Raw genomic sequence first — 23512 nt, forward strand, 5'->3', positions numbered from 1 at the left:
GCCCGGAAGAGGCAAAGAGCAGGCCCTGAAGCTGGCGCGGTCCAGCAGGCCTGGAGGCCACCTGGTGGGGCTCCCGCCGGGCAGGAGGAGGTTGTAGCCCCAGCAAGCCGCTCTCTCCTTTGACCACCTGGTCTGGCAGATGCTGGCCCAGACCCACGTTGGCCCCCGGCAGCCCTTACGGAGCAGGGGGCGGGGGTGTCAAGCCTCAGACGGGCTGCTGGGGGGTCTCCCGGGGACATTTGTCTGTGCCTTCAGCCCGGATGTCCGCTGGCACGTCCCCCCTGTCCGCTCCGGCCTGAGGTCTCTGGGGCGCCTTCTTTACCTACAAGCGGCCTCGCTCCCTGCTGGCACGTTCTGGCCCGGGACAAGCCGGCTCCTGCCCGGCCTGGGGAAGACGCCCGGCGCACACCTGCTGTCTACCTGGCACATGTGTGGCCTCGCCTTTTCTAGAATGTCATGCGCTCAGCAAGGCCTGGAACGTGTAAGCGGACATACATCATACATCAGCCTGCTACGTGGCCTCGGGTAAATCACAGATGCCATCACCCCGGCCCTGTGGCTGTGGTCATCGGTGTGGTGCCCGCTGGGAAGCACCTGTGTCCCCCTGGCAGGTGGCACCCCGCTTTGCAGGCGGCTGGCGAGTCCCCCCATTCCCTTTGGCGGGTGGTCAGTTCTCGGAAGCAGGGCACAGGGGGCCGGCGGCGAGCCACCCGCACCCCAACGTGCAGGACCCGTCCTCCCCCCCGCCCGCAGGTGGCCCGACGGCCGTCCGCAGCGCCGCGGTCACCCACACCTGCCGGGGGCGGGGCCGCAGTCCTGGCCCCGCCCCCTCCCGCCGGGGCGCCTGCGCGGCGGGCGGGAGGGGGGGGCGCGGATCCCAGCCGCCCGGCGCCTGTTTCCGCCCGGCCCCTGTTTCCGCCCGGCCGCCGGCGCGCAGGACCAGCTTCCGGCCGGCGGTGGGCGCACGCCGCGCGGCTTCCGGCGGGGCTCGCGGAGCATGGGGAAGGTGAGGGGGCTGCGCGCCCGCGTGCACCAGGCGGCGGTGAGGCCCGCGGGGCAGGCGGCGTCGGGCCCCGCGCCCCCGGATCCGGAGGCGGCCCCGGCTCGGGAGGCGGCCGGCGGGCTCGGCGCGAAGGTGAGCGGCGGGCGGCGGGCGGCGGGCGGGGCGGCGGGCGGAGTGTGTGTCTGTGTCCCCGGGACGCCCCCGGGCCGCGCTCAGCCTGCTGCTCTCGGGGTCCCTGGGGCGGCGGAGGGAGTCTCAGCCGTCCTCGGGGGTCGGCCCCGCCGTGCGTGTGGCCCCGGGGCTGACCATCGGCTGACCCCGTGCTGCGACCCCCGGCTGACCCCCCGGGCTGTGAACCCCGGGCTGTGACCCCCGGCTGCGACCCTCGGCTGACCCCCCCGGGCTGCGACCCCCGGCTGACCCCCGGGCTGTGAACCCCCGGCTGAACCCCCGAGCGGTGACCCCCGGGCTATAACCCTCGGGCTGTGACCCTCAGCAGATCCCCGGGCTGCGACCCCCGGCTGACCCCCCGGGCTGTGACCCCCGGCTGCGACCCTCGGCTGACCCCTGGGCTGCGACCCCCGACAGACCCCCAGGCTGTGACCCCCGGCTGACCCCGGGCTGTGACCCCTGGCTGACCCCTGGGTTGTGACCCTCAGCTCACCCCCGGGCTGTGACCCTCGGTTGACCCCCTGGGCTGCAACCCCCGGCTGACTCCTGGGCTGTGACCGCTGGGCTCTGACCCCTGGGCTGTGATCCTCAGCTGACTCCCGGGCTGTGACCCTCGGCTGACCCCCGGCTGACCCTGGGCTGTGACTCCCCCGGCTGATCCCCCAGGCTGTGACCCCCGGGCTGCAACCCTTGGGTTGTGACCTCAGCAGACCCCCGGGCTGTGACCCCTGGCTGACCCCCAGGCTATGACCCTCGGCTGACCCCCTGGGCTGTGACCCCTGGCTGACCCCTGGGCTGTGACCCTCAGCTGACCCCTGGGCTGCAACCCCCGGCAGACCCCTGGGCTGTGACCCCCTGGCTGTGACCCCCGGCTGACCCCACCCCGGGCTGTGACCCCCAGCTGACCCCCCTCGGCTGTGACCCTCGGCTGACCCCCGGGCTGCCACCCCCGGCTGTGACCCCTGGGCTGCGACCCTCGGGCTGTGACCCTCAGCTGACCCCCGGGTTGCGACCCCCAGGCTGCGACCACAGGCTGACCCCCCCTCTGCCCCGTGCCTCCTTTGGGCTGCAGCCCCCCTGCTGCGACCCTTGCACTGACCCCTGGGCTGCCTGAGGGCGTTGATGCTGCCCCCGTGGCCAGGCACAGGCGCGGGGACAGTGGACAGGACAGCGCTCCACACCACGGCTGCACTCCCAGTCTTCATAACTTCCCAACCGCCCTCTCCCTGTTTGCCGCGGAGAAGTCCGAGTTCGGTCCGAGTTCGGTCCGAGTTCCGTTACACGGACGCGCAGGGTGAGGAAGGAGCTCGATGCGCTGGCTCTGCTGAGAGCTCTGGCAGTAGTGGCTCGTTTGGAGCGTACACGTCTACCGGCGTCGTTAGTGTATCCAGAGTCGTGCAGCCGTCACTACAGACTTCAGAACGTGTCTATCACCCCAGAAAGAGACCCCGGCCTGTAGGGCGTGGCCCCCAGTCGTCCTGGCCCTTCAGGACCTCTGCCCTGCAGGGGAAGCTGGGCCAGTGGGGAGAACCACTTTGTCGGCCTTCCCGCCTGCAGTGGGGGCGAGGGGCCTCACCTCCCTGGACCAGGGGCTGTGGCCGTGCTGGGGGACGGAGGGGCACAGGAGCCGAGCTCCCGGGGTTTCCGTAAGGTGGACTGGGGCAGGGCATAGCTCCTGAGCTGCAGTTTCTTCCTTTCTGGTGACATTTGTAACTGTCTTTGGCGAAGTGGTTGCTGGGGACAACCTGCCACAGCCCTGTCCCTGTCCACCCGACGGTTCGCCTGCAGCCCTGGCTCTCCGTCCCTGTGCTGGCCAGGCCTCGTGGGATTCCCACAGCCAGTGAAACCTGCTGAACTCAGGACTGTGGACAAAGTTAGAGGGACACGGCCCACCACGCATGACAGTCGGCATCAGAGTTCAACGCTGGGAGGGCAGTAGGTTGAATTGTCACATGGAGACTGGGATGAGTGTGTCTAACACGTGGAAGGAAGAGAAGGAAGCAGAAGGAAACCTGGAGGGGAAGAGCAGCAGATGGGCCTAGTAGCGATGAGGAGTCCAGGGGCCGCGCTGTGGCGTGGAGGAGGAAGTTCCACGGACGGACCACCGGGGGTCTGGTCACGTGATGACATCGCAGTCCTCGAAGGACACCAGTGGCGCAGCATCAACCCCTCATGTGTGAGGGTCCAGAAATGTGAAGCTGTAAAGCACCACCGTGGACAGTGTCCAAATGGGCACGTGATGCAAAGTGAGGACTGGCTGTGTGCACGCGGCCGGGGGCGGCACTGCCCCTCACCCCCTGCGGCTCCTCCTTGGGAGGGCTCCACTGGGGTGGCCTTCACTGCGTGGTCCTCCCAGCCGCCTCCCAGGCTCCAGCACTGGCCCCTGTGATTTTCCTCGTGTGTCTTGTTTATCTTGTTTACTGACTTTCCCTCCCACCCTGGGAGCTCCTGAGGAGCGTGGGCTTCTCGTTGAGGTGCCCTGTGCAAGCTCTGGGTGCAGGCCAGCCCCTCACCTGGGCCCTCAGGCTAGTTCCCGCTCGCCCCAGTCCTGGAGCTTGGACCTGGAATGAGCCAGGTGGGCCCAGGAGGTGGGCTCTGGCTCAGCACAGTGTGATCGGCAGTGACGGGGGGAGGCGAGGGGAGGGGGGTTGAAGTCTCCCTGTGGGGTGAGCGCGGGTCGGAAGCCTGGGGGGGGATTGCCGAGGTCCAGCAGTGGTCATGAAACAGAGAGTGCTCTGGGAAGGATGAGATGGCGCGGGTTCGGGAGGAAACCTGGTTCCTGTCACGGTGCGCCGGGGGCTGACCTCTCAGCTCACGATCGCTGCCGATCCCGTCTGCTCTGAGAGGGTCCCCGCGCCAGGAACGAAGCCCGTCCGGTGTTCTGAGGCAGGCGGGAAGTAGTGCCTTAGGTTCCCAGCTGCGAGCTCCCAGTGGGCTCAACCCGGGTGGCGGAGGGGGACGAGGGTTACCTCCCGCAGGCTCTCGGGGAGGAGCTGGCCTGCTCACCTGGACGCCCCGCCAAGGGCTCCCCCGCCCCGGGACCGACCTGGCCTTGTGCTCTGGAGCCGCAGGGAAGTCTTCCGTCTTCTTTCCTTCCTAGGAATGGGCTTTCGTGAACAGTGATGTTTTTGCCGGGACCAAGATAGACCCCAGTGCCTTGGTGCAGAAGCTGGACCCAGACACGAGGAGCGTTGCTTCCGTCAGGAGAGGTGAGAACGTGCGGCCAAGGTCCGGGTGTTTACAGCTCTGGCACCAGGCTGGTCTAACACACTCGTGTGTGCCAGGCAAGCTGCAAGTTAGCCTGTACGTTCTTGAAAGGCTTTTTTTGTTAATGGAAAAGTTTTAATGTGCGTTTAAGTAGAACGGTGTGAGGATACCCTATGTACCCGTCACCCTCTTTCGACACATACGGGGTTATTTTGACACAAACAGGGTTTTACTTATAAATTCTTTTAATATATATTTCCAGGGGCACCTGGGGGGCTCCGTCTGTTAAGCATCTGCCTGTGGCTCAGGTCATGGTCTCAGTGTCCTGGGATCAAGTGCCGCGTCGGACTCCCTGCTCAGCGGGGCGTCTGCTTCTCCCTCTCCGCGGCTCCGCCTGCCTGTCTCTCTGTCAAATTAATAAAATCTTAATGTATATTTTGAGGGCTCTTAAAATATAAACGTGCAATACTGCTGTTACACATGAACCTATTAGTGTTTCCTTGTCAGGTAAGTGCAGAGCGCTCACATTGTGGCTTCCAACGGCAGACGAGAAGGCCATCCTAAGGGGGAAACCTAGCGGAGTAGGGCCTGTGTGCGCAGGTGCATCCGGGTGCTGATTTCTCATCTTCACGGCCGTGAGATGTCCCAGGAGAGGGACCCGTGGCGGTCAGTTTCGGGATTTTCTGCTGTTAGTCAGCGAAGGGCAGCGCAGGGAGGGCTGCCTTCCTCACCTGTCGATCCCATTTGCCTCCGGCTCAGGGGAATCCTCACGGCGGCCAAAGCGGCACGTTCCAGGGTGGCTTGTTCTCGTCCCTCACAGACCCTCCTGCCGACTGTGTCTCAGGACGAATGCCACCTAGCAGGTGGCAGCTCTGGCTGCGTCCCGCCCCGGTGTGAGCCCTGTGCTCCTGCGGGGACCTGGGGCCAGGGCAGGCCTGTACCTGAGGCCGCGGGCACGTAGACTCTCCGCGTGTTCAGTGTCCTCTTCTGGTCTGTCTACACATTGGGACGGTTTTTATCGCTTTCCTTAGACGTGGGTGAGCGCTGTGTGTACTGTTCAGGTTAGCCCTTCTGGGGTGTTTACACGGCCCAGGAAGTTACTCCTCCAGGTTGCCGACAGATGCTGTCTTCCCGCGGTGTGGGTGGGCAGCCAGCGGGAGATGGGCCCCTGGGCTGGTGCTCTCGCCTTCTCGTCCTTCTGAGTGAGCGGCACGTTTGTGGGCGCTCAGCCTGCAGTGACGGCCCACCCACACCTGTTGCCTGATGCTGAGCGCTGGGCTCTTGCCACCTCCATCCAGGGGCCCGGTGGATGTAGCTGCAGAGTGCGTGGCTCTTGTTCCTGGGACGCTGACAAAGCTTTCTCAGGAGGAGCCGTGACTGTTGAAGCGCAGGCGCACACCTGAGTAGGTGGGCTCTCTACGGGCGCCGGGCCCACTGCCTGCAGTGGGGTCTCTGTGAGGGGCTGGCCCCAGGTGAGGGCCCAGGGCACGGTGGGAGAAGCCGTCTGTGCCGCAGTGTCCCCGACAGCTTGGAGGGACAGAGGGGACAGAGCCTTAGTGTTTAGTTCTGGGTCCTGCACTGGAGCCCTGGCGCTACACACCGTTGGCTGCTGGATTTTGGAGCATCTGGTTCACTGCATCTGCCGGGCAGGCGTGTCACGTGGCCGCCTGGGAGCTGTCTGGGGCCCCTTTAGCATGCAGGTAGCACTCCCATGTCCGTGAGGGGCTGGCATCCTTTGTCCCCCTTCACAGAGGACGTGGCACAGGACGAGGTGAAGTGGCAATAGAGGGGCCCAGTTCGCTGATGTAGGACAGCAGGGCCTCCCTCTGGCACCACTCCCTGCAGGGCATGGTCACAGTCCTCCCACATCCCTCTCCTCCCCACCTCCCCTGTGCAGAGAGAGCAGCTGAGGCTGTGTGCCCACCTTAGGGTGGTCCCCAGCCAGCTCCAGCGTCACTGGGACCCCATCCCGACCTGCTTGACCTTGTTTCCACCACCCTCCCGTGTCTGTGATGCCGCCACATCAGGATACTGGCCAGTAGCCTCGCGGGTCCTGCTTGGCTGCTAGAGGAGTACAGAAGCGTCTCCATCTTTTCTCATCGACTCTTGGCGATCCTGGACCCCAGCCCTGTCCTCTCGGTTCTTCGGTTCTTCGCTATGCATGACCCAGTCCTTCCTGATCTGATTGGGTCCTAGCAGCCGCTGCAGTCCTGTGGGAGTCCCCGTGGTCACCGCAGATCTGGGACCTTGCGCTCATATCTCTGCTCAGTGGGCGAAACTCAGTTACCTCTTGGCTTTGTACGGAGTCTGAGGGCTCTTTAGAAGATTCTAGACCACCACAGAAAGCATGGCCACCCAGAAAGAGCAGGATGTTACTTCCCAGCAAAGGGAACATTAGAAGTCTGGGTGGTGTAAGCCTGAAAACCACAGGGGTTGGGGCGGAGGGGAGGCGGAAGGAAGGAAGGTGCTTGGCTTTCTTTCAGGGACGGGCAGTCAGGTGTGCTCACAAGGAGACATGAGGAGCTCAGGAGAACAGTGTGTTATGCTCTCAGGTCCTCGAGACAGGAGCAAGCACACGGGGCCACGGGGTGGGAGCACCGGGGAGGTTAGCAGGCCGAGCACGGGGATTGGCTAGCCCGGAGCAGGGAGTCTCCCCAGCCAGGAAGGTGTATTTTTAGGACGTCAAGATACCATAGCACGCAGAAAACTAAGCTGCTTACAGAAGGAGAGGGCCTGGCGACGGGCTGTTAGCTCTGTGGTCTTGCAGTCAGCAGAGCTCGGAAGGCCTCGGGTGCAGGTCTGGGTCCCGGGGACCCTCAAGTGGGCGTAGCCTGGGGCCAAGCTGCCAACGGGTAGGAGTGTGCGCTCGGGAGCCCACGAGCTGCAGTCCAGGCAGGGCACTGGCTCTGCTCTGGGCCGTGTTCCTCGTCTGGGAAAGGGCGGTAAAGACGCTGCTCGCCTCCTAGGTTTGGCCTGTTTTGGTGAAGACGGGTTCGCAGACCGGACGTGTTTGACATGGTGCTTGATTCTAGCCCAGCTGATGCTGCGGAAGCCATGGCCCCTCCCCTGCTGGCTGGAGGTGCCCAGACAGCTCAGGCGGCCGTGCTTCAGCCTCCCCCTGCACCTCGTCTCCCTCTTTGCCCGCAGCTCTTCCATCTTGGCCTGTGTCACCTTGTCTCCCAACTGGCCAGGGCCCTGGAGCCTACAGGGAGATGACAGATGAGCTGGGGCTGGTGGCCTGGGGCAGGCTCAGGGCCTGTGGAAGGTGGCATCTGCTGCCTGGCCACCTGCTGGGCCGTGAGAACGAGCGTGCCTGTCAGCCTGCATTAGCGCAGACGTGTCCCTCCTGGAGTCCTTGCCCTGGGATGAGTCACAGAAGGAATTGCGCCTGCCTCTGGTCGCCGTGCCGCACCATGCCACGGGTATGGTCTGGAGGAGGCTGAACCTGCGGGGGAGCCCTAGCCTGGTTGTGGGGCCATCCTCTGGCCCATTGTACATCCCCACCCTGTGCACCCGTGCGGCTCCCCTTCCCTAGCACGCGTGCACATGCTCCTCCCGCGTGCGGCCCTGTGCTCACCCACGGGGCCCGTTGGACCCTGTGGGTGCTTTGCAGGTGCCATCTTTTCTGAGTTTGTGCAGTGAGCCTCTGGGAGCCCTGCCAGCCTAGGAGCCAGGTCTGTCCCTCCTTGGGCCTACCTTCTGATCCCGGGCAGGGACACTGAGCTCCCAGTGAGGTGCTCTGGGGGGCTTCATCTCCCACCCTGGGGGCAGGAGGCTGTGGTGTGGAGCCGGAGGTCACCCCCAGTTCCTGCGGCAGATGGCGCCACCAGCAGCAGCAGCAGAACTCGGCTTTGCCGAGGGTCAGGCTCTGTGGGCTCATGGACCTGTGTGCGAAGGGGCTTTGAAGCTCCTCCGCACCTGTCTTTGGGGGCCCCCGGGGGTCCAGGGTGAGCATCGGGCTCCTGTACCCTTCCCCTGCACAGGACACCACTCTGCTGGTTCTCTTTCTACTTCTGTATTCCTCTGTCTGGAAAGCTGCAAAAAACCAGCTCCGTTGTTCTCACACGGGAGGTGGGCTGTTGGGCCAGTGCTCAGCCCTGTGGCCTGGGCTGGGCAGTGCCGGCCCGGGACCTGAGCCAGTGAGGCCGGCACGCGAGGACAGGCCTGGTTAGGGAATGCGGTGGAAGAGAGGCAGGGAAGCACGCTGGGCGGCCGCATGCTGGTGGTGCGGAGGCTGCTGGCAGGTGCTCTGGGGGCCGAGTGGACTGGGCCAGCCTCCGGGCTGCAGAGGCTCCAGGGCGAAGCCTTGGGCCTGCCCTCTCGGGCTCCTCCGGGCTCCTCCGGGCTCCTCCGGGCTCCGGGCTCCTCCGGGCTCCGCGCTCCGGGCTGCAGGCCTGTGACCTTCGCTCCCGCCCGAGCAGGTGCAGGCCTGGAGAGTGCTCGGCAGAGGGCGGCAGAGCTGCGTCTCCCGCGAGGCCGCCCGGGCTTGGAGAGGCTGGCCCTGCCTGGGGAGCGGAGCTCCTGCGCACCATGCGGGGCCTTGGGGGATTTTGTAAAGCTCCCCCTTCAAAGACTTTTCGCACTAATTCCTCCAGCCGTGAAGCAGGGGCGGGACAAAGTCCCCGGCAGGTTTTCCCTCCTTGTCCCCATGCCACCCTGAATGTGAGAGGAGCGAGGAGAGGGCATTGTTGCTCTCTGGACCAGCCCAGGCAAGAGCGCGGCGGCCTTGCTGGTAGTGGTCTGGGGACCGCCTGGCCGAGGGGCTGTGTGAGCCCCGTGGCTTCTGGTCCTCCTGAAGACCGTTGCAGGGGGTCCCCGAGGTCTGCAGCGGGTGGGGCCTTTGCCAGGTTCGGGAGCCAGAGAGCCTTCCCGTGTCCTTGCTGCCGCGTGTGGCGCCCGCCCGCTGGAGGTGGCCGCGTCTCCTGTGACTGCTGGCTGCTGGCTGTGGGCTCCTCTGCTCTCACCAGGGTATTGGTTCCTTGCTGTGGGTGTTGGCCCTGGGGGGGAGCGGCCCTGCCCAGCCCCCGGGAGGGGCACCCACTGCCTCTGGGGGCGTCCTGACTTGCGGGCCCGAAGTCTGCGCCCCTGACCAGGTGGGGGATTGGAAGGCAGGGTCTTCTGCTCTGGGCCTGCTGGCAGCTGCCGGGCCGCTGTGCTGGAATGCGGATGGCATCTGGCCCTGCAGTCACGCGGTGCCGGGGCAGGAAGCGGCCCGCCGTCGGGCTGCTGATGCCTTGGTCTGCCTCCAGCCCGTTGGTTGTTAACAACAGGAAGCAGGGAAGGGCAAGGTCAAGGGCGCAGCCCAGAGGAGCCCTGCTTGGGTGGTTTTGAGAGGGTATGGGTGTGAGGCTGCAGGGCATGGGGCCTGCTTCCTGCCCCTCTGTCATCCGGGCTTTGGGGGGAGGAACGTGGGAGTGCTTGGTCCTGTGCATGGATCCCCTTCCTCCCCAGTTTGGGACAAGCCAAAGCCACTTCATCTCCAGGACCTTCTTCCAGTTTCTAGACGGGCTCGTTGCGGGAGGTAAAGCACAGGAAGACCTGGCTGAAGCCCACGGGCCCTGCGGCAGCCGTGTGAGGACTTGTGTGCACAGCGTGTGCTGAGGCAGATGCGCTGAGGATGTGGCCTGAGGTGCCAAGGGGCTGGGAGCGCCCAGCATCCCCGAGGCTGCAGCTTGCCTCCGCCCCTTGAGCTCACGGGAGTCTCTGCCCATCCCGGCAGCCCCGAGGGCAGTGAGGGGGCTGACTCTGTGCTGGAGGAGGGCTGCTGGCTTTTAGGTGTCTTTGTGGGCTCGGGTGGGGCCCAGCCGGCCCCTGGTGTACCCTGCAGGCGTGCCCCGCCCACGCCCTCTCCGCACGCTGTTGCCCAGCACTGGTGACCCAGATGCCAGCAGAGCTACACAGCCCACCTGGGGGTGGGGAGGAGATGGGACACGCCAGCACGCCGGGCTCCTGGAGGTGGTGTGAGCCACAGCAGGGTGGAGGCCCCACAGGTCATGATTCACCAGGTCCAGGGCCTCAGGGACAGTCACAGCGTCTTTGAGCAATGGACCCCTCCTCCTCCCATCAGGGGTCCCTGGCTTGGCTCAGGGTACACCCAGGTGAGTCATCCTCTGGAGAATGGAGGGAGACCATCAGGGGAGCTGGGCAGCCACCTCGCAGGACTAAGGCCCAGGGTCCTGCCTGTCTGTGGGGAAGGACAAGGATGGGACCGGGAGGACCGTGCCCCACTCTACAGGCCAGCCGCTGGGGTGCCACGCTGCAGGGCCATGGTGTGCCTGTTGGCCGAGGCCCCAGGTCGAGGTCTGGATCGGGCTCAAACCCTGAGGGTGCTCGAGCCTGCCTGTGCTCCTGGACAGCTCTGGGCGTCCGTCCCACCCTGACCTGTGCCCAGGCCGCCTCCTGGGCCAGTGGGCAGTGCTGGTGTGAGGAGGCGTCTGTGGCCGGGTGTGCCTTTCACTGCCCCCGGGACCTGGGAGGCCAGCTCTTCTCTGGAAGCAGTGAGTGGCTGTCCCGTTAGCCTGTTCCTGCGAGGGACGTGCTGTGGAGACACTGGAGCGGCTCCCAGGCCAGCCTGCCCAGGAGCGTTTCCGCGCGGCTCCTGCTGCTGGTGGGGGCTGCCTTCAGCCCGCCAGCCATCTGTACGCTGCTGCGTTTGTCCCAGGAGGTGACCTCTGCTGTCTCGGGGGGCAGTCAGGAGCCCGCCTGCTCGGCCACGTCCTGCCCATCGTTTCCTCGCTGGCGGCCTGAGGCTTTCTGTGGTTGGCCCCCTCATGTGCAGGAGGGTTGCTGGGGGCCCTGGGCGTGCATCCTTGCAGAGTTGACTGCAGAGCGTGGCCCGAGCAGGTGACGGGGCGGCTCCTGGCGACCCCCTCCTCTGTCCTAGAGCAGCACGGCCAGCTGCGTGTCCATCAGACTGAGGTCACTTGTTGGATTTACCTGTCCTAGAAGAGGTTTAGCGTGCACGGTGGGGGAACACATGGCCTCCAGAGGGGCCAGCATCTTGCCGCAGCAGACCTCTCCATGCATGGGGTGGGGGGTGTTGCGCATCGGTGGGAGGGAGCAGATCTGGGCTTGCTCTGGAAGCTGGGGTTCGGGGGGGCGGGGGCCAGACTGGCAGAAGCACCTCACTCTGTTTTGCTCGAGGTCCTGGCCCCCTGAAGCGGAGCTGGTGTGTGAGTGGGCGCCCGAGGCCTCAGCCCAGCACGACTGGCTGAGCCCTAGCAGAGGCGTGGAAGTTCGAGACCGGCCTCCCCCTAAAACCACTTTTGTGAAAGGGAACACTTCACAGTGGAGAAGGGTGTGCATCCAGAAAAGACAGCGCCTCCTTCCCCCTTGGAGACCGCTGCGCCTGTGTCCCCCTGTGGGATTCTGGGTCTGTGACCCGCTGTGCCCACACACTGACAGCCGAGCGCTCACGCCGCCTGCCCTTCTCGTGAGCCGGCCTCACGGCTCTTGGTGCCTGGGGCTGCACCCCACGCTGGCCCCGTCTGGGGGTCTGATTGGGATAGCCCTGGGTGCCTCCTGCAGGGCTCGCGGTGCCCTGGCCTGCCTCTCCGCAGCCTGGAGGAGACGTGGCGGGTGGGGGGCTGCGCTGGCACAGAGCTCCTCCGGCCGTGGAGTTGGGCCTGGTCGTGGCGGGCCGGGGCGGGGGGGGGGGGGGCTCCATCATCACCCGATACCCCTCGAGCGTCTCTGCTCCTCTCCACCTCTGCAGAACCTTCCTTCCACGAGGGGATGCTGTCTTCACAGTGCTGTCCCCTGGCATCGTTCTTCGGACCCCGTGGGGCTGTGTGGTCACCGGGGGTCACTCCCACATGAGAGGTACTGCTCCGTGGTGCGGCTGTTGCACGTGCTGCAGGAGGCGCGGTGGGGAGATGCTCTCCGAGTGCGGGTGCTATTTCTAAACCTGGCACCTTGGACCTGGCGGCAAGGAGCTATTTCAGGTTCTCGACACATTTCTGCTGCTCGTGGAGCCTGGCAGCAGCACCCCGCCGGGCCGCCTGCTGCCGCTCGTGTCACCGGTGCCCGAGAGGAGGCCTGTGCGTGGCCTCTGCTCGCCTGCGCGGCCCACCTTATGGGGGCTTTGTGGCCCAGGCGCCTGGCAGCCGCTGCCTATCTGCCAAAGCCCACCTCAGGGTGCTCGGGCGGAGTCCGGGAGGTTGGGGCCCTCCTGTGCGCCCCCTGCCCTTGCCCGTGACTTCCCCCTCTCGCTGTGCGTGCTCGGTGCTGGCCACGCTCGGGGAGGCTGTGTGGGGCCTGTCTGGCCAGGAGTCTTGAGCAGGGCCTGTCCTGGCCCTGTGGGATCATCCCGGGTGCCAGAAGGTTGTGGGGAGGGGCGAGGAGGGGAGTGCACCTCGCCCAGGGTCCCCTTGCTTCCTGGCAGCAGCTGCCGGGGGAGGCTGGCCTTGGCTTGCGTGTCCCAGGGTGGGGGTGCCGCCTGATGGCCCTGTTGGGGGCCTGGCTGTGATGCAGCTGTAGAGGTGGTGTCTGAGACAAGGGAGCCCGAGATGGTGGGCTGTTGGCCTCTGTCGTCGGAATGCGTCTGTGCTGCTCGCCGTCCCTCTGGCCCCCTCTGGAGGGTTCCCCCACCTGGTCTCCTGACAGCAGCCTGCGGAAGGCCGTGGACATGGGCCAGGTTGGCGCAGGTAGGATGGGGCGCCGAGGGGGGAGCAGACGGGGTCCTGCAGGGACAGGGGCCCAGGCGCTGGAGGACAGTCTGCCCCGAGGGGAGCACAGCAGGTTGGCCGAGCCCCCCGGAGCCCCTGGGTACTGCCCGTGGGTGCTGCTCCTTGTTCCTCCCGTCAGTCTGTTGGCCGGCAGGGCCACCTCGGAGGAGGACAGCTCTGGCGCCACAGAACCGAAGCCGCTGGTGGCCCTGTCGGCCTTCCGCTCTGAAAGCCGCGCCGACGGCCGCCTCACCATGGTCTTTGTGTTAGAAGTTGGCCCTCAGGGTTTTGAATCGACCTGCGCTACAATTTGGGGTATCTGGGAGTTCCATCCTGGGAGAGGTTTTCATCAACCAAAGGGTGCTTTAGCAGTAAAACTTGGGTGTGTTTATGAGAATATGTTGATGTGGTCTCTTCGGTTAATAATCTTGTCACTTTTCTTCCCAGACGCTGTCTCAAGTTAGGGAAATTAGTCCCTAGTTTTTTTATATCTTTGCTTTAAAAAAGAATTTTTTTTAATGGTTTCTGTCTAGAAAACAGGGACAATGAAGGGAACAAAATATAGCTGCACCGTCTGCAGGTGACCGCCTTCTCAGGCTTGCCGTGGTGGGGAGCAGGCCCTCCTTGTTCAGGCTGCATCTCTGGCCACCGGGTGCCGGGCCCATCCTGTCCCTCCTGGGGAGCCCACGGCACTCACGCACCCTGGCCGGGAGGGATAGCTGCTCTCCTCAGGCTGGTGTCAGGCCACTGCCTGCTGCTCCAGCGTGGGGACTGCATGCGGGGACTCTGGTGCAGCACCCCCCCCCCCCACAGGCTTCTGTGTTTCCCCTGTCTGCCACGTGGCTGGCCCTGCCCCTCGCTTCCCTGAGTGCTGGGCACGGTTGGCCATCAGCACACGCTGGCCTCGCTCCTCTGCAAGGCTGCTGGGGTTGGTGTATGATGGCAGCCACGCTGCAGAGCACGTCCTGTCCACCCGTGTTGGTGGATGCTAGTACATCCGTCTGTAGATAGAAATGTAGCAGCAGAACTGCTGAGTCAGATATGCAGACGTTTAAAAAGTCCGTGGATGGTTTTAGGAGCTAGATGGTCCCTTGGCCCCCGGTTTGCATCACAAGTCCCCACGTGTGGCCCAGGGTGTTGGTACATGCCTCTGACTGGGGACCGAGCGCGAGAAGCCCGTGACACAACAGCAGGCCCCGCGCACCGGCCTGCTGAAGACCGGCCCCTGGGGAGCTCCCGCTCCGGGTGCGAGTCTGCCTCTGCCTGTGGTCCGACTGGCCGGTGTACGCTTGGGTCTCTGCCGATGTCGGGTGAGCGGGGGGCTGGCCTGTAAACCGTGCCCTTCCTCAGCAGCTGTTAGCCCTGCTTCTCTGTCAGCAGCCCCGTGCTGCTCCTTCCCGTTCTTTTATGCGGTTTGTCTTTCCTGTTGATTCAGAAAAGCTGTTTAGGAAGCTGCCTGCTTCGCTCCCTGTTGGTGTCCCCATCAGTGACGCCTTTTGAGTTTCTTCACGTAACTTTTTCGCTCCAGAAGTTCTTGACCTGTTTGTAGCCAAATTGATACTTCCTTCATGTTTGGTGACTCATTCGTGTTTCTCTGTTGTACTTTTATGGTTTTGTTGCTTATACACTTCACACATTGGGACCTTATTTTGATGCTAAAGGGACGGGAAGGATTCCCTCTTTATTTCCCCCAAATCTGTGTCTTGGTTGCACTTACTGAGAAGTTGTGATGCAAGTGTCTGTGTCTGGGGCTGCCTTTGCCCGAGGTTTCAGTCACGCCATCCTGCTCCTGAAGCGGCTCTGAAACCTGCGCTGCCTCCTCCTGTTACCTGTGCCTGGTTTTTGCACATCTTTGTTGTGATACAACAGGTTCTTGACATTTACTGGAAAGCTAACTATGTACTGATTTTTCTTCAGGTCCATGAGCACATCCGTCCTGCCCGGCAGCAGACCGCATGGGAGGTGGGCTGCTGGGGCGCAGGCCGTCTTGGGTTGCAGTCCAAGGGTCTCTCCTGGACCCTCACAGACACGTCCCATGGCGGCTCTCCCCTTACCCACATGAGAAGGTTGCTGTGTGCCTGCTCCTGGAGATCGAGCTCGCTGTCCTGCTGTAGGAAGCTGTGTCTCTTGTCAGAGTGGCTGGTACCTGAGTTTGTGCCCATCCTTCCCCGGGCTGCCCGAGCTGTTTTGGTCTATAGCTGAGGTTACTGCCCAGGGCTGTGGAGGCGCCTCAGGCCCGGTGGAGGGTGGGGACTGGAGGGGGCCCTGAAGGTGGGTGGGTGGGGCACAGGTACAGCATGTGGGAGGCCACCCGTCTTCCCGTGCTCAGCATGGTCAGTGGGTTGATGGTTTTTAGGTTCTGGAGACTTTCTCTGATCCCCAAGGGAGAACACACGCTCACTGGGTCACATAGGGTAGGCCAGACCTGCCCTAGAGTTGGCATCCCTGGCACGTGCCCTGAGCTGGGGTTGGGCACTCTGGCTGGGATGACCCGCCCCAGAGTGTGCAGTCACATTGTCACTTGTCGGAGATGCTGCTGGACACCTCTCCTTCCCCTCCCCTAGGGTGGTGGGACTGTAGTGTAGACTCTAGGGGATCTGGACGTGAGGCACACCCAGGACAGTGACCCTGGGAGGGACTGCAGCCCAGGTTTGCCTGCCATGCTTACACACCTCCCACCTGCGACCAAAGAGCCCAGCGTAATCCCAGCCACCCCCGTTTCTCCAAGGCTGGTGTTCTGCTGTCCCGGGTCACATAGAGCTGACTGCATGACTCCAGTCACATAGAAGGTGACTGGAGATTTGATTTGCTCACTCTGTTGTAAGAACTGGGACAGGGCACGGTGACCCGACGCATGGGTCTGTCGGCCTTGGCGTGGGAGATGCTCGTTGTGCTGTCTTTGCACGGTTCTGGGCAGGGTCTCCTTCTGGGCCTCAGTGGTTCCCTTTGTGAAATGGCCCAGCTGTCTGCAGGGTGTCAGGAGGAATAGGATGTGTGGGACCAGCACCCTGTAACCACAGTGACCATGAGAGGGAAGCTGACAAGGTGGGGTGGGAGTAATCGAGAGCCAGAGCAGAATTCGGGGGATGCTCTGGGGCTGGATCTGGGGTGGTGGTTCCTGGGTAAGATGTGAACTAGTACCCCTGGTTGCTGGCCCCTGTGGCAGAGGCCCCACTGGCCTGCTGTTGTGTAGAAATGAGTCAGGCCATGCTGCGGGGCAGTGGTTGGCCTGTCCAGGGCTGGGCCCAGGGAGAGGGGCCGTGTGGGGTCATGGCCAGTCTTGGCACCAGGACTGGACAGACCACCATGTGGCCCCCTGAGCATGTCCTGATCCATCTCAGCCCACGGTCATGGGGTGCATCCCCTTTCACAGGTGTCGGCTAGGACACCGAGGGTGCTGTGGTGAGCAGGTGCCAGCCTGGCCAGGGGCTTGGGGGCGGGAGCCAGAGCAGCTGCCGGGCATGCGAGGGTGCCTCCGAGCTGGGCTGTAAGCGAGCAGGGCAGAGGACACAGCTGGAGGCACTCGGGCTTCCTTACTCTCCCCTCTCCCCTGTGTGTGTGTGTGAAAAGCTCCAGGAAGGAGGCCGCCCCAGGCCAGGCCCCCTCTCCCCTGCCAGGATCTGCGGATCTCTTTCCGCGGCCCTGAGATGGCCTCCGAGGATGCCTCTGCTCCGGGTCTGACCGTCCAGGGACAGTGAGGAGCACCTGGGCGGCTGCCTTGCCACGCTGAGCCTCAGCCTCAGGCTCTGGGTGCCCAGACCCCGACACCCCCACTACCACCTCTGTGAAGCCTGTCCTCTGGCCCACTGCCCAGCACGCCCCTCCTGCCCTCTTGTCTGTCTCGTTCGAGGCTGTAGCCTCTGTGCACAGTTAGGACTTTGCCTCGCCCTTAGGGGTTTGGGCTTTGGAACCCTCCAGATGCCCTGGGGGCCCGCGGCAGGACACAGGTGAGCAGGGCTTGTGGTGCCCGTCCCCATCCTTGCCGCCTGGCGCCTGTGGGGTCTTCTTGCCGGTGCTTCCAGGAGCTCCTAGGGCCTCACTCTCCAGGCGCCAGCTGTGTACAGGGACATCAGGTTCAGTTCCTGTGTCCCCTGTGCTGCGCGGCCAGGCTCCTGGGCAGAGGCCCTGGGGTGGGGTCGGGGCACAGGCATCCCTGGGCTCGTGCTCAGCCTGTTCTTCATTCAGGTGCAGCAGGGCTGGGAGTCTGTCGGTCTTTCCTGCTCACAGACTCGTTTTTGTTTTGAACTTATTTCAAAATTACAGGAAGTTGTAGGAGTGTCGAGAAAGCATCTCCCAGAACCTTTGAGAGAGCGAGCTGCCTCACGTCCCGGCGTCCGATGCTTCCCTGGGGGGCCACCCTCCTGCTTCAGCCTGTTGGGCGTGCGGGTCAGCTCTGCTCCTGTCACTGGCCTCGCTGCCCAGGCCCACAGGGGGCACTGTCGTCACCCCATGTGTGGCTTGACACGGCCCTGCGACCTGTGGACTGTCGCCCCCCACCCACAGAGGCCCCTGACGCTCGCACAAGCCCGCAGAGATGCCCTCCCTGCCCCGCATCAGGCCGCACTCCCTGGTGGCGGCGGGGGGCGGGGGTGCAGCAGGAGGAGCAGCGGTGCCTGGGTCCCCCCGAGCAGCCCCGGGCACCCTCTCACACCCGCCCCCATCCTGAGCGGCTGAGGCTGACTGGGAGTCCCGACGCCTCCACTTTCCGGTGGGGCCGGGAGGTCAGGGCGGCCGGGAGAAAAGTAGGTCAGCCCCAGCGCGCCTGGAAGTTTCAGCACAAGGCCGCGGCGCCAGGCCTCACTCCCGCCGAGGGGATTCAGTCCTCGCGGAGCACCGGCTCTCACGGGCTCTCCCGCACGCTCGGAGCTGGAACGTCCCGTCTGACAGGCGCGCCGCCTCCTCTTGCTGGAAACCATCCGCCCTGGGTTGCTCCGGCGTCGGGGGTCAGGGGGTGTCGGGGCCGCCGGCAGGGGTGGGCGTGAGGTGGAGCTGGAGGGAGGTGCGCGCCAGAGCCTGCCTGTGCCCCAGCCCGGCCGAGGCCATGGAGCCCGCCCGAGGCCCAGAGGCCGTCTGATGGCCCGGCGCACCCCCCCCCCCCAGCCGGCCTTCCTGCGTTCCCGCGGCCGTGACGTGGGGCAGGCAGCGGGCACCCCGGAGCCTCACACCATGCTGGAGCCCCGTCCTGCCCGGCCGCAGGGTAGGGGCGCAGTGGGCTCGGATCACAGCTTGCACCCGATGCCAGAGTCACCCTGTGCCCTTCACCCTAGAACACAGAGGCTCCGAAGCCCTGAACCCAGGAGAGCTCCCCGCCGCCCTCACAGAGGCAGGCTGGCCCAGCGCCGCTGGAGGCCACCGAGCGTCCTTGGAGCTGGACGCAGGCCACCGGGCTCGCCCGGCAGGGAGGCAGAGCCCTGGGACATCCGGCACCACACCCCCCTCGGGCCCACGCCCTGCGGCCGGCCCGTGTGCAATTTCTCAGCGCTGGAAAGGCTGTACTCGGGCCGTGGCTCTGGGTTTACCCGCGGTGTGTGTGTCCCCCTGGGACCTTGGTAGCAGCTTCGGAGGGCCCAGCTCGGGGCCCCGCGCCATGGCGGCCCGCCGCGCTCAGCTGCCCTGCTTCTCTCCAGGCCGGTCCGTGGCGGGTCCCCTGACCCCGGGGGTGGGTACGGCCCCTCCGACAGAAACATACCCAGCGCTCGTAAAGGTCCGCAGGCTCCTCCAGGTGGTTAGTGAACGAGTGTGACCCTGTGCCCCTGCCTCTGTGGGCAGTGGGGACGCCGCCTCGGCACCTGGTAACTGGCATCCATGCAGGCACTGGGCAGGTGGGGCTGGTGGCCTGGTGCCCGGCTGGTGGTGCAGGTGCAGGGCCTCCCGGCTCCTGAGGAGTTGGGTGCAGGCGGTCAGCCCGGGCGGCCAGAACGAGCACCACACCCGGGCAGCCCAGGCAGCGGGTGGCTGAGGTCAGGGTGCTGCTGGGGTTGGCTCCCCCGAGGCCTCTCTCCCGGCTGTGTAGACGGCCGTCGTCCCCGTGTCCTCACTTGTCGTCCCCGCACATCTGCGTTCTGATCTCTTCTCGGGGACACCAGTCTTGTTGGATCGGGGCCACCCTGGTGACCTTGTTAACAGTCTTGTGTTCAAACACAGGTGCACGCGGAGGTTCTGGCGACGACTTGAGCGTATGCGTTTGGGGACCAGCTTAACCCGTAGAGGGGATGTGCAGGCACCTGGGGTGAGGGCAGGCCCCCCAGTGAGGGCAGCTGAGGGGAGCGGGAGGTTGGCGGGAGGGCAGCCAGCGGCCTGCGTTCTGGTGAGGGAGGTGTCCTAGGAACAGAGGGCGTGTCCTGCCGGGCGGGTGAGGCCGGGGACACGCTGAGGACACCTTCCACGCTGGCCTCCAGAGAAGCTCTGTGTGAAGAGAAGTGGACTTTTCTTACTACCCGAGGGGAATCAGCGACAAGGTCTGGGACCATCTCTTGCTTAGATTGTGCCGAGAAATTACAGACGGGGTGACCGGGAGCCTCTGCTCTGGGGGCCGGGTCCCCGGAGCCACCGGGCTTCTCTGCCCAGCCGGAGAGCACCTGCTTCCTCCTTGTGAGCTGTGTGGCCTCTCTGGCTGCCTGGTCACCTGCATCCCGTCCAGAGGTCCTCCTGGCGCAGCCTCGCAGGAGGCCCTCAGGGATCCGTCCTGACACAGGGCCGCGCCTGGCCTGGGGGCCCAGTTCCCGGTCCTCCCTGTGGGAACGGAGCACCGCACTCACCCCTGTGTGTCTCTGTCCTCAGGTGCAGAGGCGAGGACTGTTTTGCCCAAGAAGGAGAAACTGAAGCTGCGGCGTGAGAGGTGGCTGCAGAGTAAGTTTGTCCCCGTGCCCCCCGCCCCGCACGGCAGCGCCCTGACTCCCTCCTCCCCAAGCACATGGCTCTGGTGCTCAGGGCTGGCTCATCAGCACGCAGATGACTGCTGTCCCGAGGGTTTTACAGGCCAACCGTCCCAGGGCGTGGGCCCGCCACCTTCCTGTGAGATTGTGCCTTGCAGACCTTTCTCCAGGCCGAGGCAGCCCAGGGTGCTCTGGGTGTGACGGGGCATCTGGCCCTTCCTTCCCAGGGCCTGTCTGAGGGGCTTCGTCACGCGGCTCTAGCAGACGCCTCCCCGTGCTGGGTGCCTCGCTCCCACCAAGTGTCTTTGGAAAAGAGAGTTATTTTTCATGATCCTGAATATTCACTGATGGTTTTCTAAGCATTTTAGGAGGCTTGCTTTGCAGTTTTTTCTTGCTGTTCTCATTTTATTTTATTTTGTTTTGTTTTTTTTTAAGATTTTATTTATTTATTCATGAGAGACACAGAGAGAGACACACACACACAGGCAGAGGGAGAAGCAGGCTCCCCGTGGGGAACCCGATGCAGGACTCGATCTCGGGTCTCCAGGATCACACCCTTGGCTGAAGGCAGGCCTCCACCGCTGAGTCACCCGGGGATCCCCTGCTATTCTCATTTTAGTATGATTCTGCTGACTTTTATTTTTTTGTGTTCATTTATTTATATTTTAAAATTTTTGATTTTGCTGATTTTTAAAATTAATTTGTAATATCTCTGTATGTCCTCTCCTGGTTAAAATTAGTTTTTTCCTTGAAGGTTTTAAAGAAAACCTATGTTTTTTATTTTCTAGAGAAATCTGTCAACTTCTTCCAGCAATTATTTTATATTTTGTCACTTTATTGGTTACATAAGTGACTCATTTGTGCATTTTCTTTCCCACAGTCCCCATGTGGGGTTGTGCGGAGTATTCTCTGTCATCTAGACTCGGAGCAGACAGACTGGCCGTGGGCCCTGCGTGCCTCTGCACTCCAGCGTGCCGTGGTACTGGAAACTCTCCGTGCTGCTCGGTCTTTTGTTGTCACTCCTCGAGCCGGGTGTGGCCACTCCTATTTTCCCCTCTTAGCATCTGCTCTAATCAGATCCCCACCATCACTGGCAAGGGGCCCCTGGCCTCTCATCGTCCCAGGTCCTGTTTGTTGTCCTGTATTTACGTCCCTTTCTTGACCTTCTCGTTACTTTCTCTCTCCCATTGCAAGAGTTAAGTCTTGTATTTACTAGTCAGTTCTACTTTCTTGTGCCCTAAATTATTAGTTTCTGGTTTTCTAATACCCTGTTCTTCCTTTCTTTAGGTCTGAGTTACTTGGCTCGTTGTTCTTAGTTGTGTCGAGGAGTGGAGGGCTGGGTGAGCTGCCCCGCCCGGCACGGGCTTACCTGGTTTTATCATGAAAATTTCATACAGAAAAGCAGGGAGAACTTGACAGTGAACACGCTGATTCCCACCACCTAGATGTGCCGTGGACCCTGTTCCTTACCACATCTGCCCATTCCCGTCCGTCTGTCCACCACCCCGTGTGCTGGCCCCACATTCCTGAGTGCACGGCTGTCAGGACATTTCTTCCCGGGTGATTCTGCTACAGCTCAGTATCTGCTGATGGTTCTTTTCCATCTTTATTTTGAGTGGAACTGTCATGCGATGAGGTGCAAACCTGAGGGCCACTCAGTGACCTGTGAGCAGGGCACAAGCTGGTGCAGCCAGAGTTCCTGCAGGATGCAGGCCAGCCCCCTGCCAGGAAGCCTCCTGCGCCTTCCCACTCAGCGCCCATTATCGACCGCCCCGGAGGTGACCACGGTCTCGTCTTTTGAGTCACAGTTTTAGATTTTATTGCTCTCGACATCCTATAAGTGGAATCTTGCAGGGTGTGTTGTCTGTTTCTGGATGTCTGCTTCGCGTGGGAGGCCTCTGCTGCGTGTAGCTGTAGCCTGTGCCCTTCTCTTGCTGGGAAGGGTTTGTCTGGCTGCACTGTTTGCTCCCACTTTCCTATTGATGGATACCTCGTTTTCTCGTTTTAGCTACTATGAAAAAGGCTGCTACGAACATTCTTTGTAGGTCTCCTTGTGGAGTATGTTCTCATTTCTCTTGGATGAATCCTTGGGAATGGAACGCCAGGTCGGAGGGCAGATGTATGCTTAGTTTTATAAGCAACTGCCAGACGTTTCTCTAGAGTGGTGCTATGTTTACACTTCCGCCGCGGAGGGGCGTCCTGGAGGGGCGTCCTGGAGGGGCGTCCTGGCCACAGCGAGTCTGGCTCCCCGCGGGGCAGGGCGCGGCTGCTCCTTGCCTTCTGCTCTCAGGCCAGCCGAGCATTGCGTGTGTGCTCCAGTCAGGTGTGGTTTCGTGGGGCCCTTTGCCGTCTGTTATCATGCTCCAGGAATTGTTCTGACGTCCCGGAGGACAGCCCTGCGTCACACGCGTGGCTGTAGATTTTCCTCCAGACTGCAGCTTGCCTATTCGTTTTCTTTTTCTTTCTTTCCTTTTTTTTAAGCTTCAGTTAGACAACGTAAAGTTCATACTTGGTTTCAGAGGTATGTCTGATTTTGACGAAGAGAAGTTTAATTTTGAGGCATCTGATTTAGAAACCTTGTCCAATCTAAAGTCTTAAAGATGCTGTTCTGCTTTTCTAAAATCTTCATAATGGTTAGGTTAGTTAGGTTTCTGATCCATCTTGAGTTAGTGTTCGTGGCCTGAGGAACCGGCTGAGGCTCTTTCCCCCTCCGCGTGGATGCTCAGTTATCCTGGCGCTATTTGCCATCAAGACTTTTCTTCCCTCGTGATTGCTTTGGTTGCTTTGCAGAACATTACGTGGCCTCCTGAGTGTGGTTCTGTTTGACGCCTTCACAAGTACCGGGCAGCCTTGGGGAGGTTGTGGCCTCACATAGCAGACGCCCTCCTTCTTGGCTCTTCTGTGTGAGTCCAGGTCCTCAGCGTTTCTGTGTAAATTTACTGTAGGCGCGTCGACGTCTTAAACCCGCTACCACCACCAACCTTGGTAGGCTTGTGACTGCGGTTGCCTTGAGTGTGTAGATCGTTTTGGGGGAAGTTGCCGTGTCAACAATATTGAGTCTGCAAGTCCACGAACATGTATTTCCCTATTTATGTGGATCTTCTTTAACGTCCATTCTCGGCGCCGTAGAATTTTCAGGGTAGAGGTCTGACATGGTTTTGGTTTCGGTTTTATTAAGCTGATTACTGATAGCTTCATGTTTTCTGAAGTTATTATTGATGGGATTCTCAAAAGTTTCGTTTTCTGCATATACTAGCACATAGTTTTGTACTAGCATATAGAAGATGGGTTTTTAAAAGTACCGTATCCTTTGACTGTGGTAAAATCAGGTATGCGGATAGTTATTTTGTAGATTCCTTAGAACTTTCTACGTAAAAAATCATGCTGCCTAAAAAGGATAGAGTTTTGCATCCTCCTCTCCAAACGTGTTTTCGTGTCCTCTCTTCATCATCCAACAGGGCCTTGAACCTTCGGTGCACTGAAGGAAGGGGTGTGAACTGTGCCCAGCCCAGGGCCAGGGCTTGGGACCGGCTACACAGGTGCGCACGGCACGGTGCCGTCAAGTGCTCTCTGCGTCAGGCCTGTTTCTA

General features: G+C 62.4%; 1 protein-coding gene across 4 annotated transcripts in view; it reads left to right on the top strand.

Moving 5' to 3' along the window:
* The first annotated feature begins 979 nt into the window (after positions 1-979).
* SLX9 (SLX9 ribosome biogenesis factor) overlaps positions 980-23512 on the top strand; it is a 33924-nt gene continuing 11391 nt past the window's right edge. For 2 of the 4 annotated variants that reach the window (XM_072807205.1, XM_072807206.1), the window contains exons 1-3: positions 980-1135; positions 4275-4383; positions 19828-19896. In XM_072807205.1, the coding sequence (XP_072663306.1) occupies positions 998-1135; positions 4275-4383; positions 19828-19896 (316 nt within the window). In that variant the 5' untranslated portion in view covers positions 980-997. Of the gene's footprint in view, positions 1136-4274; positions 4384-9703; positions 9903-10338; positions 10480-19827; positions 19897-23512 lie in introns of those variants that run through there. The other 2 variants (XM_072807207.1, XM_072807208.1) reach the window with 2 other exon arrangements.

Source organism: Canis lupus, chromosome 30 (genome assembly GCF_048164855.1).
Source record: "Canis lupus baileyi chromosome 30, mCanLup2.hap1, whole genome shotgun sequence".
NCBI lineage: Eukaryota > Metazoa > Chordata > Mammalia > Carnivora > Canidae > Canis > Canis lupus.